The sequence below is a fragment of the Pogona vitticeps genome, chromosome 2 (assembly GCF_051106095.1).
Source record: "Pogona vitticeps strain Pit_001003342236 chromosome 2, PviZW2.1, whole genome shotgun sequence".
NCBI classification, from domain to species: domain Eukaryota; kingdom Metazoa; phylum Chordata; class Lepidosauria; order Squamata; family Agamidae; genus Pogona; species Pogona vitticeps.
In genome coordinates, this window is record NC_135784.1 from 42489026 (window position 1) to 42505141 (window position 16116).

General features: G+C 39.8%; 1 protein-coding gene across 1 annotated transcript in view; it reads right to left on the reverse strand.

The window, feature by feature from the left end:
- Positions 1–16116, reverse strand: part of LRIG1 (leucine rich repeats and immunoglobulin like domains 1) — a 149765-nt gene that overhangs the window by 74104 nt on the left and 59545 nt on the right. Inside the window, exon 3 of the mRNA XM_072989406.2 lies at positions 8626–8700. Coding sequence (XP_072845507.2) covers positions 8626–8700 — 75 coding nt within the window. The remainder of the gene's footprint in view (positions 1–8625; positions 8701–16116) is intronic.

Here is a 16116-nt window from a genome sequence, read left to right on the forward strand (position 1 = left end):
TAAACCAGTGGTTTCCAAATTTATATTTCCAGTTTTTACTGGCCTACAATCTCCAGATTCCCAAGTCTGGAATGATAAGAGCTGTAGCCCAACACCTTAAGGAGCCCTAAAGTTGAGACACCACTTTTAAATGAAAGGTTGTATATCATGGAAGATTTCATTCTTCTCTCTCTCTCTCTAAGCTATCATTGAATTCCTTCAAACTTTTCTCCAAGGACCTACCTTTGATTATTTTTCTAGCTCCAAATCCTTTCCCATATAACCTTCTGGATCCTTCAGCAGCATGGATACATTTGCTGATCAACCCTATTTAAAAGACTTTGGCATACAAGTTAAGTTCTACATGCATGTAGTGTATTTTGTAATACAACTAGCAAAATAGATAGCTCACGGCTGAATTCTTAGATTTTTCTGTCGAATTACCATTTAATGCAAATTCATCTCTATCCTTATGAGTCTACAGATGGGTGATTTTTATAAGAGAGATGTTAAGCGCTGTTCGGCAGCTGCACAATCTTATTGATAGCACTCTGGCACTGAATGCATTTCGGAACACTCCTGCGTCTTTTATAAATCACCTAATCCTATTTTCCACTCCTCTGATCCAACCCCCCCCTCCAAAAAAAAATTAATACCGATCTAAACCCTAAAAGACTCTTAACTCTGTTCATGGTTTCCCATTCTTAGCACCAATTCTTACCAGGATCAAGGAGGTCAGGGGAGTAGACTTTAATGAGCAAATCACTGGCTGTTCTGGGTCACAAACAACTTTATGCTTGACAACTGCCGCAAAGAACATCACTTGTTACTTCTTCTCCATTCTATCCCCATTCTCCATTTTAAACCCAGCACAAAAGCACCAACATCCAATATCAGCTTAACAGCAATCACCACACATGGTAATTGAGAAAGAGATACCTGCACGAGTGCCAGAAAACCACAACCAGTCAAGAAGCCATAATGTGTGATTTCTACGCCTATTGCAATACAGATCTCCACCTCACAGTTTTACAACTACAAACCCAGGTACACAAACTTAACATTTATTGCTACAAAACAATATAGGTGAGTGTGAAGATTAGAAGAAGTAGTAGAAGTAAATTGGGTAAATGCCTTTTCTAAGGCAAGGTCAGACATACTCCTCCTCTATCCATGTTACATTATTCCTGTAATTAAAAAGAAGAAACTTAACATTTGACAAACGTATTATGTGCTCATCCCAAACTCCCCATTTGTCTTCCAAAGGAAGACATATATAAGCAGTTGCCCATCAACTCAAAAGACTTGCTTTTAAACCTTCAAATTACATTTTTTCTCTCAAAAATATTTTAGCACTTAAATATCTGCAAACAATAATTTTCTGATCTAGCAAACTTCATAATTTCTTATAATACCGCAGTGAGCCGGAGCACATGGCTGCAGAGCCAGGCATCAGAAATCCCGTTTCCCATTTGCCTTGCAGGAAAAGAGTCAGTCTTTGTAACCTTGGGCAAGCTACCCAGCCCGAGAGACCTATCCGAAGAAGAGAATGGAAAACCACTTGGCATGTAACCATTATTACAAGTCATGGTACTAAGAGACATCCGGATTCAGGAATATAGGAAGTTCAAGGATAAACAACACAACAGAACAATAATAAAGTAGGTTACTGAAGAGTGATGCAACTCTACAACTTGACTGCAGAAATAAACTCCCATCACCACTAACTGCAAGAAAAGTACCGTCATAACTAGGAAGCAAAAGAAGAGATGGGTAAAGGTGTCTGGCATACATGTTGCCACATCATTCTGTTTCCTCAACCACTGGCCCTCTCCTGGGACCACACTGTAGGATTCTCCTGCTTGACAAGAGGAGCATACACTCACCTTTCACTGGAAAACCAGTGTGGGATAATAGTTAGAGAGTTAGATTAGGACCCAGAAGATTAGATTCAACTCCCATCTTTGCCACAAAACTCACTAGATGACCCTTGAGTCAGTAACACACTCTCAACCAGACCTGCTTCTCAGACTGAAGGAAAGGTGGGATATAAATGTAATTAGTAAAAGTAAATGTAGAAAGTAGATAGAGAGATATAGAAATGGAGATGGATCTGCATCTAACTTCACCTCAGCTGCCACACTGATTTCTTTTGCTGCTGTTGCAAAACACCAAACCTTAATAAAGCATCATTCAGATGAGGCAAAAACAAAATAAAAAAAATAAAAGACGACAAAAATGTGGCACTAACTGTGAGCTTTTTTTAATACGAGTTTTCATGGACATGGCCACTTCCTCAGACAAGAGAATGGGACTACATGGCAAGTGAGAAATTTAAGTAGTGGTTTTACCAGCTACACACACACATCATGAGTTTCCATGGATTCAAACCCAGGTCTCCTGAATCCCAGTCTATCATTCTATCCACTACACCACACTAGATATGCAAAGTGCATAGGGAAGCTTATAAAAGACCTGGAGAGTTAAAAACACACACAACTCAACAATAAATAAAGCTGAAGAAAACCTATTCCTACAAGTTTTCTGAAAACAGCTGCAAATAATTCCCATCAGTTCTGCACTTATGGATTATAGTTAAATTATTAGAATTCTGCTGGTGTGACTTTAGAATAACTACAAATGTCTATCAGACTCTGATTAACACTTTGATTTTCTAAAAGAAGAACAATCCCTATGTTACATTAACATTTGTTGGCACTTAAAATGTATTTCCAGGTCTGTCTCTGATTAACTTGTACACAAACTTCTACTTCATTAAAAATCTTTCCCAAATGTTCACTGGTGTTGGAGATGAACCACTTTGGCAATATTTTCAAAGCAGAATGAAGGGAATTAAAAATAAAATTTGCTCTCCAGTGAATAATCAAACTGAAGAATATTTTAGGCTTAGCCTGAATCAACAACATTTTGCAGCACTGCTGATCCGTTAGACGTGATGTGTCTGAACACCACTGGAACACCTGCATTACAACTGTGCTTTGAAAATAAAAGCAGATAAATTAACAAGATCAAACCATAGAGACTTTTTTCATCCAGCAAATACTATTGGTCTATTTGAGCTAATACAAAAAAAGTCTATTTGTTCCTATTCAGGACATCATTGTGCAGGCAAGAGATGGGAATCAAACTGAAGTTCTATGGAATTTTAACTTGCTTATATTATATAAACACATGTGGGAAATACCCACAATACTGACAAGCCACAAATACAGTGGCTGAGTATACACAGAAAGGGTGGTTAAAAACCAAAACCAAAACCCATTCTGTAGCTGTCCAAGGCTTGCATCAAAAGCTTCTATCAAAAACTGACCAGCAAATATGAACCAAATTCATGCATACTGACTATTTCCTTAACCACTGGGAAGATAGGCAGATGGGAAGACTGGGTAGAGGAGCTGATTCTTGATAGACGAATGATGAAAAGCACCTGAAAATAAGAGATCTTTCAGATTTGACTTTGTTTTCTATAAAATATGAACTTGGGGAGGAGCAGGCAGGGGGGGATAAGTAGTCACATCTGCCAGTTTTGACCTGAATGATGGAGCTCTGCAGTCTTCCCTATTTTAGCACGGTCTTAATGGAAAACCAAGAACACAGCCAATTTGTTTTGCTCTCTTATGGGCTCCATGAATATGGGAAGGGAAGGACTTAGCAAATATATCAAGGTCTCGTCAAAATGCCAGAGCATACTGCCCAGAATACACAAACTACAGGAAACATTAAAACAGGCCATTCCAACACTGGAAGTGTTTACCAGGACTATGGCTGACAGCAATATGAGGGCAGGGAGGTAGACAACAAAACAGAGAATCACGCCCTGACACAATTATTTTATTAAGTTCTTTTATGCTTTAATAACAGTGTTCATCTGTATCTGCCTATTGATTTCATTGCAAAAAACCCTAAACAAAATGCATAAACCCATAATTAATATAACAACAATTAAATCTACAAAGAGAGTTACAGTCCCACAAGATAAGATAAATGACATTTAATCATAGGGTGCAGGTGTGGCAAAAATACTTGATCGATTTCATCAACTGGAGTGGTGTAGTTGTGCAGACTGCCCTGTTGCTACAGATCATAAACCTGGGAAGCGTGGGCAAACCCAGGACTTATTCTCTTGCCAGGTTGGGTGTAGAATCCATACATCTGCCTAGCTTGTCAACTAGTTTCATTACAGCATGATTTTCTCTACAGTATGCTGAATATTAGCTCACGATCTTGAAGATTCCTTTGAGGACCTGAGTAGCAGCCAGTCCACCCAAGTATGAGAATAACAAGATTTATTTTATTCATTTATTTATTTGATTTTTATCCCGCCCATCTGGTCTATGTGACCTCTCTAGGCGGCTTTTGTTGTTTAGTCGTTTAGTCGTGTCCGACTCTTCGTGACCCCATGGACCAGAGCACGCCAGGCCCTCCTATCTTCCACTGCCTCCCGGAGTTGTGTCAGGTTCATGTTGGTTGCTTCGCAGACACTGTCCAGCCATCTCATCCTCGGTCGTCCCCTTCTCCTCTTGCCATCACACCTTCCTAACATCAAGGTTTTTTCCAAGGACTCTTTTCTTCTCATGAGATGGCCAAAGTACTGGAGCCTCAGCTTCAAGATCTGTCCTTCCAGTGAGCACTCAGGGTTGATTTCCTTTAGAATTGATAGGTTTGTTCTCCTTGCAGTCCAGGGGACTCTCAAGAGCCTCCTCCAGCACCACAATTCAAAGGCATCAATTCTTCGGCGGTCTGCTTTCTTTATGGTCCAGCTCTCACATCCATACATCACAACAGGAAAAACCATAGCTTTGACTATTCGGACTTTTGTTGGCAAGGTGATGTCTCTGCTTTTGAAGATGCTGTCAAGGTTTGTCATCGCTTTCCTCCCCAGAAGCAGGCGTCTTTTAATTTCGTGGTTGCTGTCTTCATCTGCAGTGATCATGGAGCCCAAGAAAGTAAAATCTGTCACTGCCTCCATATCTTCCCCTTCAATTTGCCAGGAGGTGATGGGACCAGTGGCCATGATCTTCGTTTTTTTGATGTTGAGTTTCAGGCCGTTTTTTGCACTCTCCTCTTTCACCCTCATTGCAAGGTTCTTTAATTCCTCCTCACTTTCTGCCACCAGAGTGGTATCATCTGCATATCGGAGGTTGTTGATATTTCTTCCGGCAATCTTAATTCCGGCTTGGGATTCCTCCAGTCCAGCCTTCCGCATGATGTATTCCGCATATAAGTTAAATAAGCCGGGGGACAATATACAGCCTTGTCGTACTCCTTTCCCAATTTTGAACCAGTCAATTGTTCCATATCCAGTTCTAACTGTTGCTTCCTGTCCCACATATAGGTTTCTCAGGAGATAGACAAGGTGGTCAGGCACTCCAGTTTCTTTAAGGACTTGCCATAGTTTGCTGTGGTCCACACAGTCAAAGGCTTTTGCATAGTCAATAGTCATAGTCATAGTCGGCTAGATATTCTAATTCTGCATGTGGATCATGTACCTGATTAATGCTGCAGATGCCCTTGACATTCCAAAATGAAGCTCTTTGATCAGTAAAAGTGGAGAGTACACAAGGAAGTCAAGAACAACAAGGAGATGGTAGATCTATGAAAACATGACCCAGGTCCAAAGTTGATACTGTAAATAGCAACATCAGTAAGGAACCTCCTCCCTCACACAAACCTCTTAACTTGCTCTTCTTAGTAAATCTATTGACCCTTCTCAACTCCATAAGGATTCTATATCTTGAGAGAAAATAATTGTGGCTTCTCTCTTCTGTATCTCTTTTGATGAACATTTCTTCTTGTCATGGGGCATCTTGTTGTCTCTGCCTTATAACTCTATGAATGAGCAACCTCCAAAATGTCTCAGTCCTCAACTGCTCTGCCCAGCTCTTGTAAACTTAAGACTGTGGCTACCTTTAGGGAGTCAATTCATCTCATATTTGGCCTTCTTCTTTGCTGCCTTCAACTCTCTCCTGCATTATTGTCTTTTCCAGAGAATCTTGCCTTCTCATGATGTGCCCAAAGCAGGACAGTCATAGTTTCATCATTTGTGGCTCCAGAGATAATTCAGGCTTGACTTGATCTACGGCCCACTTGTTCATTTTTCTGGCAGTATCCACCTAGATCTCCTCCAGCACCATATTTCAAAAAAATCTCTGTTTTCCCTATCAATTTGCTTCATTGTCCAGCTTTCACCCCCATACATGGTGATCAGAAATGCAAAAGTATGGATGACCTTGATGAATATTCTCCATTTTTTAAATACTTGCAAAATGCTTTCTTGAAGTTATGTCTTGTGGGAAGGGCAGGTCAAGAACTTAAATGTTACTGCGCACTGTTTAAGGTTGATTTTCAACATCCAGATGTTCAACATAGCAATACAGTGGTGCCTCACATAACGATTTTAATTGGTTAAAAAAAAAACGTTATGTGAAACATCGTTATGTGAAACACCATTTCCCATAGGAATGCATTGGAAACCAGTTAATCCGTTCCAATAGGCACGGATTGCCGTCCTTAAGCGAAAAAACCCATAGGAAACATCGTTAAACGATACAATGTTTCCTCCATTGGAATGTATTGAAGCTGACTCAATGCATTTCAATGGCTTTGCGAAGTCAATTTTTGCAAATTTAAGTGTGTCATAAAAGGGTCAAAAATGGTTTTAAATGCTTGGATTAGCTTCTGCACCCTCTAAAACGGATGCAAAAGTTAATTTGGCTTTGATCTGACTTTTCATTAATTTATGGTGAATTTTTCCCCCCAACTTTTGACAGCTGTCAAAATCTGACAGCTCCTTTGGTTCCTATGGGGGAAGAAAAAATTCACAAAAAAATAACGAAGACTCAGCAACTGGTCTAAATGCTTGGATTCGTTATAAGACCCCCTAAGTCGTGTGCAAACCTGATTTGGCTTTGATCTGACTTTTCGTTAATTTATGGTGAATTTTTTTTCAGCCCATAGGAACCAATGGAGCTGTCAGATTTTGACAGCTCCATTGGTTCCTATGGGCCGAAAAAATTCACCATAAATTAACAAGAAGTCAGATCAAAGCCAAATCAGGCTTGCACACGACTTAGGGGGTCCTCTAACGAATCCAAGCATTTAGAACCGTTTTTGACACTTCTAAGACACTTTTTAAATTGAAAAAAGAAACATCATTAAGTGAAGCAGGGGACCTAAAATCGCATTTGTTATGCGAAGCATGGTCCCAAACTTCGCTAAGCGAAAATCGCCCATAGGAAACATCGTTATACGGTGCATATTATTTTCTAAAAAAACACATCATTATGCAAATTCATCGCTAAACGAGGCACTTGTTAAGCGAGGCACCACTGTACTTAAGTTTGAAAATGTGCCTCAGCCCACACCCCCTCCCATATAAAAACCTGGCTGCCTTTCCCTTAGATTTGAGACTGCCTTTCCCTTAGATTTGAGGAAGCTATGCTTCAGAGTGCTGTCCTCTGAAGATGCTGGCCACAGAGACTGGCGAAACGTTAGGAAGAACAACCTTCAGAACACGGCCAAAGAGCCCGAAAACCCCACAACAACCGTTAGATCCTGGCCGTGAAAGACTTCGCGAATATATGGAGCTATGTTTGTTGGCCTGACAGGACTGGTTCCATCTGGCGCTAGTGCCAATTGGGTCAAAGTCTGGCTGCCTATAAGACAAGTAGAATTTACTTTCTTCCTGTGGCACTGAGTCCTTAAATTGTCCAGTCTTCACTCTCAATTTTGCCTGACACCCCAAGGGGAAAATTCCAGAGAATTCGATTCAACGGCAGGTGTCTTTTCTCTGTAGACAAAGGTTCCTGGGACTCTTAGCAATATTTATTATCAATATTTAGGAACTGGGGTAAGTTCACATAATTGTATCCTTTAAGCAGCACAGCTCTGTTGGGTCAGGCCAGCCCTCTTGGATCAGGCCTAAGTGCAGCATGCTTTTCCCATCCAGAATCAACTTCATGCCTCTCCTGTTACCAAGGAAGTGAAAACTACAAGTGATCTTGTCTCTGAACCTGGGAGAAGCATACTGCCATTGGGAAAAAAAAGAAAAAAGCTATATTTACTCAGAGAAGCAAGGCCCAAAACCACCTTAGATACCTTGCTTATAGCTGGGCAGTCTAACTATATGCCTTCATTGGTTCTTTGGATTAGTGGTTCTTAACCTTGGGTTACTCAGGTGTTTTTGAACTGCAACTCCCAGAAGCCTTCACCACCAGCTTTGCTGGCTGGGGTTTCTGGGAACTGCAGTTCAAAAACACCTGACTAACCCAAGGTTAAGAACCACTGCTTTGGATCATGGATGGCAACCAAATTTAACTGACATAATGACCAAGTTACGAACTAAAAATCTATCATACTTCGATTCTGAGGTCATCCTTAGAGTATTTGGCTCTGAGGCAATTTCAGAAGAACTAAAGAGAAAGTGCCTTGAACGGTCCTGCAGATAAGAAAAACTCTGAGGGGAAAGGCAAACTTCTCCTTTCAAAACCTTTCTAGTAAGTTCCAGCTTGCCTGAGGAGCTGAATATATTACTGACTCCAGACAAGCCACAATAACGTACATATGGATTAGACAGATTCCTTAAATTAGAAACATACAGACACGTTTACTGAAACTTAAACTTACAGGTACAGGGAAATGATCTGAGCTGAAGCAGCTCCCAGTGAAGGAATGGTCGTCAGTTCATTGTTATTCAGTTGTCTGGAAGAAACAAAATATAATTTTAAAAATGAATCAGTTAAGAAAGAGAGAGAGAAAAAAAAAGAGAGAGAATGAACATAAATTGGCGAAGCCTCAGGTAATTACTTTGTCTTAAGGAGAAAGCACATCATTAACAACCTGGGTTACCTAGAAGTCTGATTATTTAAAGACAGATCTCCGTTGAGCACTTCCTGTATCTTTGTGACTTCCAGCCAAGACTCTGCCAAGAACACTTGTAACAGAAACCCAGCTGCACATTCCATGCCTACTTTAGTTATTGCTAACACATATTTATGGAACAGCAGCGTATGCCAGCTTCCCATGAAGGGTGGCCAAGATCATGACACACATTCAGCTCCCAGAAAGTTCCAAGCACGGCACCTGGTCCAGTCCCAGGCACACCACCTTATTTTTTTCTTTTTCTTTTTGACACGCTGAGCACTGCTGACATCCCACTTGTGCGTCTAACAGCGAGACTGTGTATCTGCATGGTCAAGAACTGGCATAAACAGCATTAAAAACAATCTGGCAAGATTTTATCCCAGCTTCATGAATTTATTAGCACACCATATTTGCCAAACGATAATTTCATTTACCAAATGATAACCTGGCCCTTGAAACCAATCTTGAGCACAACAGGGAAGGCAAGCCCTAACTGCCAAAATGGAAATCCAGCAGCATTTTGCAAAAGCTGGTATCAGCAACATGACCTGCCTGTACTTCAAGCACAAAGTTTTTGAGCTGACAGGGTGTGTACAATATATCTGACAGCACTGTACAAATACACCATTTGATCTTCGACTTCAGCATCCTGACAACCAGAGCTTTCATGTTGAAACGGCTCATAACTGGCTACCATATCTACCATACCTCTTTTTAAAAGCCCTATTGGTTTCAAGGAGGAGAGGCTGAAGCTCCTGCTTCAACAGGTAGGACTTAAAGACACTGAGTGTAAAGGTCCCAAAGTGGTGCAATTTTGGGGGAATAAATTGCTGAATGCAGAAAAATGTAAGGATGCTATTTCTGCAAAATATATACAGGTTACAGGTCTCTCAGTGGTTTTTTTTAGTATCTTTTTTTTGGTGCACAGCAGACGAAGTCTACCGCGTAGACAACCAAATATTAGTGATACACACTTGGACAAAATATGGTTCTAAAAACTCAAGTGTTCAAAGACAATCAATTGCGTAGTGATTCTGCCCCCCATCTCGATGGAGCTATCCTTCAAGCAACTGGCCACACACCCAGTTCACAACTGTTGTATAACTGGGAACACAAAGGACAAACTGTCTAAGGTGGGCAAAACCACTGGAGCAACTACACTTGTGCTAGGCAATTCCACAATGAGATTCTGTCTTTCATATTTGTTATTCAGGAGTTAAAATCCACTAGTAAGTTGCAACCAGAGTAGGCCCATTGAATCAGTGGGGATTTGGCGAGTCAGCTCCTCTGTAGGCTCCACTAATTCAAGTTGAGGTTTACTACTGGATTCTAGCCACTGTCCTTAAGAGAACTCAACACTTCTGATTAGCATCTGGTCAAATTTAAGCTGCACTGTGGCTACCAGAATTACACATCACATTGTGATAATTTCTGCCATTTTAATCCCTGTACTGACAACCTTCATGATAGATGTAACCTCTGGCATTTAACTTTGGAGCAGAGCACCCTGACAAAGCTTGCAGCAGCTTCACTGCCTCAGAAAAAGGAACAGAAATATTGCTCCTAGGAAACGAAGGCTGCAACTGAACACCCATCAGGCCACGTCTTAAAATAAAAGAAGTCTGAGGCTATGGCTGAGCTTGCACATCACAATATGTCAGGGTTCTCTCGTCTTAGAGCAGTGTACTGGATACACTGCCCAATCACTCTCACCGCAAACCAGTGCAGTGAAGCAAAGCATGGGTCCCCTAATCATGGCTGGTTTACCACAGTGCCTGGCTTGTCTCTCCTTCAGCAAATCTGAGAACTGACCCAACAAAAAATACCCAAGGCCACTGTGCTCTGGTTCATCAGGAGAGAGACAAGCCCAAATGCTGAGTTCAAACATTATCAAAACTAAACTTCAGATGGAGGGGCTGCATCTTATTTCATTGCTCCCATTTATTTTATTTATTTAAAATATTTTAACCTTGCCTTGCTCCTTAGAAAAGGCCCTAAGGCAGCTTACAGCATTTAAAAACAATATTTAAGAACAAAACAATGAGTATACAAAAGGGGCATACATCATTAAAAGGCAATATTTAAAGCTGAAAATATGAAGTGCAGAAATATTTAAAAGGAGCAAACAAAATGCCCCTCCTAGAAATGGGAAACACAGGCAATACTCAAAAACACAGTCAAAAGAGTGGTGTATAACAATTCATCTAATGCAGTTTTGTTCAGGAATTTTGGCCCACTGCAAATGGGCCAAACACACCTGTAAACATTTTATTTCCACACAAAAAGAATACTGTGGAATTATTTATATTTAAGCAAAGCCAAACTAAGATTACTTTTTTTAAAAAGTGTCCAGTGAATTCGCAGTCATTTTAACATGAATTTTTCCCCCACAGAAAAGTCTGCTAAATACAGACGCTTTACAACTTCCCATTCCACTGCTCTACTATCAGACACAGGACCACTCTTCTCACGTTGCACAATGTCTAAATTCTGGCACTAGCTGAAAATTGATCTGGGTCACATAACATGCTCTTTTCTTGGTTTAAAGAGCCCTTGTTTGTATGTTGAATTAGTCAATTAATTACCATAATAACAGTTGCTTGTCTGGCAGTTTAAAAAACCTGCCTAATTTCCTGGCCTTCTCGCCCAGCCTTCACCCTCCTTGCAGCAATTAAATGAGAGGAATCAAAAGCGAGATTGTTACTTCCTCTCTGAGACTGTGATAGTGCTTCTAATTTTAAGAAGGAAATACATAATTAGATGCCATTTATTTACATGTTTCTGACCAGCGAAATTTTAAAGCTAATCTATTTCTGTTCATGGCTCACATGTCTAGAAAGTTCAAGGGAGAAGAGCTTTGTAACAGCTCAAAGGAAAGTGAATGAGTTATAAAAACAAAATTCCATTCTGTTTTCCCCTCATTTGTTTACATTATTTTAAATGCCACTTATACCAGATCAGCTAATTATCTATCAGTCTATCTGCCTATTTCTAAAAAGCAATTGGTGCGTAACTTTACAATTTTCTGGTGTTATTCCTATTTATGACAACCAATTAGCAGCATCAAGCATTTCACTATAAAAAGTACGTAGACAATTTCTGAGTGTAATCAACTTTTTCAGAAATGAACATGAGGAGTCCAGATATAACTCTGATTTCAAAAAGAAAGACAAGTTACATCCTAGTCAGCTGGCAAAACCCCAGTCTTCTAAAATTCTGATGAAGAGGTCATCCTGGGCTTGTTCATCCAAATAATTTTAACAAAATATCCCAGTCAAGGGAATTACTTCAAGAACCACTACCTTCGTCTTTCAAAATCTGGAAGAAAATGTCAAGACTTCAATCCTATAATTAGTCCCAACTGGAATGGGCTCACTAAAGTAATGGCTGAATGGTCAGTCAACATGTAAATCCCGAGTCAGTGGGTCTACTCACAACTGGATTTATGCCAAAGCGACGTAACACTGAACAACTTTTCAGTAACTGCTTGAAGAATATTATGAAGGTGTCATTTCTGTCAGCTCAGCTACCTTGCAGGAGTGTAAGAATTATACTTTGTGCACACCATCTTCTTGTTTTCAAAGTCTTTCCTTTTTGGTCAATGAGAAAAGCTTCATGAACACACAAAGGGATGTGTCTGCAGCCAAAATGGGCTAAGAATTTCATTTACCAAGGGGCTTCATAGGAACATCAGAAAATCCACAGGGCTTCCAGTTGTAAAGAATGCCTTCATGTATGATGATCTGCCAGCTAGGGGAATAGGAACTCCAAATGAGCTAAGGGGTCTGCTCTGCAGCATTTAGGTTTGCAGCCCTCATGTTAAATTATCAGAATTTAACCTTCTCCATAGAGTCGGACATGACTGGACTAATTGTCAAGGGGAACCTTTATCTTTACCTTTTAATCTTCTCCCATATCACCCTGAAAGCCAGGAGATTCAAAACTACATCAGCACAAAAAACTCTTGTTACTTTTGATTGTTATTTTATTTTGCCAAAGATTTGCTGTTACTATTATGCTGAGTAAGTTGCTACAGCATCTGGTCAGGAGCTTCCCACCGCAAAAAAAAAAAAAAATCATAGGTGGCCAGTTTTTGTAACAACAATGGTGGAAGTACTCTTTCTACCCCCTTTAATAAAGCTACTCTGTGTGGTAAGAAGGGGAGGTGGAAATGCCACTCAGTATAAAATATTTACAGCCCAGTTGCCAGGCTAATGTCATGTTGAAATGGATCCTGCTCAAAAATAGCACAGTTCTCTCGAGGATTCACTGAAAGGCACTTAGATTTGATTTTATTTTTATTTCTAAAGGGGGCTGTTCGGGAAGGCAACTTTGTCCAATTTACAACCAATTTCTCTTAAAAATAAAAGCAAAATATCACTACCCTTGAAGAACATAGGCCAGAACTACACATTTTGAACAGCATCATGGTACTGGAGTGCTTCTTTGAATGCTTCCTTGTACAATTCTACAGGAACTCTACTTGGGCCATCTTGTCCATTTAATCTAATCAGTAATCAAAATTCCCTATAATGACTTAGGAAGACATTGGCCCCTAATACTTTAAATATCAGCCAAAAAAATCTCAAACTCAACAAATATTTTGAGGTAGGGAGCTTTTTCCCTACATTTTCTAAATATTTGGATGTAGGGAGCTCTTTCCTTACACTTCCTTTTCGCACTAGAAACCAAGACTAATGATACATCCTCTGTTTTTTGTTTGTTTATGTGCCATCTTAGTCACTTACCCAGGTTTTCAAGGTCTGCAGGGTATTTAAGGAGTGGTTGTACCATTGCCACCCTCCTGACTGAGTTTCCATGACCAAGCATAGATTTAAACGCAAGTCTCCGGACTCCTAGCCGGAAACTCCTTCCACTTCACCACATCAGCTCTTTAAATTGTTGCTATGTGTCCTCAAGCTGTTTTCAATTAATGGCTATCCTAATAGAAGGTCAATAATTGCTATTACAAGCAGGCAAAGACCTTTCTTTTCAGGCAAGCCTTCCTTCAGTAACCAACTACCTGCATGTGAATTTTAGACACACAGTTATGCATTACTGCTCTGACTGGATTTTTAGTACTACAGTACTTGTGTTGCCTTTTTTGTGTTTTCCATTTTTCAGAGTGACTTTTTTTTAATTTTTTTGTATACTTCTTAATCTTTACCTTAATATTGCCTGTTAATGAAGTAAGATGCCTCCTCATTCATTGTAGTTTTAAATAATCTTTTAATGACGTTAACCACAGTTGTATATTCCTTGTTTTCAACTTTCTACTTTAAATAAGTAGCTACCTTGGGTCCTTTTCAAGGAGAAAGGTGGTGTAAAAATATTTTAAATAAATAAATAAATAAATAAATAAATAAATTTTGAGAGAGACATGCTGTTAGTGTTATGTTAGGTAAGCTGATCTGGAGCTTCCCTCAAAAACAAGCAAGGATATCTGACTGCTCTCTGTAGAAATTCTGGTTGGTGTTCCTTCTAGGAATCCCTAGTAACACAGGGAAAAAGTTTGGAAATTGAAGCGGGGAAAAAAAATCCAAAATCATCCACTGACCATTCAAAATGCTCAGTAGCCTCCAGAAGCAATATTAAGCTGAAGACAATTGTTGAACATCCTGTGAGAACGAAAGGGCAGAGGAGAAGAGAGAGGAAAGCAATGGCAGTGTACTTAGCCTCTCAGAGTTTATACTGTCATTAAAAAAAAGATCAAAGCAGCCAAACGTGTGCCAGAATTGCTTAAGCTCCCCCTGTTCAAGGCAAGGAAGCAGTAAGACCTTCAGGGCTCTAACCACTTTCAGGACAAAATATAATTTAGGATGAGATTTACTGGGATTGGAGAGAAAAGTCCCACCTAAATCACCACTTCAGTTTTGGACTACTATTAAGTACAGTATAGTGGTCCTATCTTTGGAATCCTAAGCAGCTTCCACACAATGCATCACCTATGGTCTCTTCCAGACAGATACAGCTTGGACAAGCTCTGTATTCAGAGATTTTAAAGCAATTGTACTGGTTCTCAACTATTTCCAATATAACTCAAGGTGTTTAATCCAAACTGTTCAAACTATAAAGAACTTTGCATCTGTCCACTGTCTAATGTTACACCCTGATAAAGGTATTCCCTATATAATTATAAGCACTGGAGTAGTGGGCTCTCTATTCCTTTCTCTTCCATGGGACAGCTGCAATAAGCAAATTGAAATATTAACATTCTCTCTCAAGCAACCATAATTTGTTGTTAGATCTGATTATGGAACTATGATTAATTCTGACAGTCCTCATTGCCATCACTGCCCCACAATAAAGAGTCTTCAAAATGTGAAGCCAAGGGATTAGAACAAAATGATTTAACACTAGCAATGTGGGATGAATTACCGTAACAGAATAATTTGCTTCTTCACAGAATAACCTTCTATATAAACACAACTAAACAATAAGAGAAATGTAATGAAATGTAGTTTTCATCACCACAACCAGTGTCAGCCACCTCTCTCCTAAAATGACTAAGACCCAAATTTCAACCTTGTCTTCTTGGACTATAACACAGACCTTAAGAGAACAAAATCTTTTGTACTTCAGGTCACTCAACAAGATACCCAGTGGAGTGAAGTAGATAGAGCAACAGGCAGAGTTCAAATTCCTGTCTGGCCATAGAAACACATGGGGGGGGGTTAACAAAGACAGTATAACCACTCCTTAAATAACTCATTCATTTTGAAAGCCCTGTTAGGGTCACTATAATCAGTTCTAACAGCACACAACATAACAGGACAGAACACTACACCATTATTTCCCGAGAGATTCTGGGTTGCCTAGCACCTGATGTCACCATCGAGTCAGTTCTTCCTTGCTAGCGCACAGCAATATCCACACAGTAAGATATGGCTACCTGAACTCGCCTAGAACTAATTCTGACTATGAAATACAGAAGCAGAGAGCAGAGAGAGAGAGAGAGAGAGAGAGAGAGAGAGAGAGAGAGACAGGAACATCAAACACCAATGATTTCCAATACTAGTCTAATTGAGAGGCTGTGTTCTACTAATTGACTGCTTAATTTAAAAAAAGAAAAGAAAAGAAAAAGTAAAGCATGCAAGTATCATATGAAAGAATAACAGTGGCTCCAATATAATCTGCTGATGTCAGTTAGCAGTACAAGGGGAACATGCCATGGGTAACTATATACATTTTCCTACTGCCACTCCTGCTAGAATGAAAAGGAATACAGTGGTGCCTCACATAGCGATCACTCCG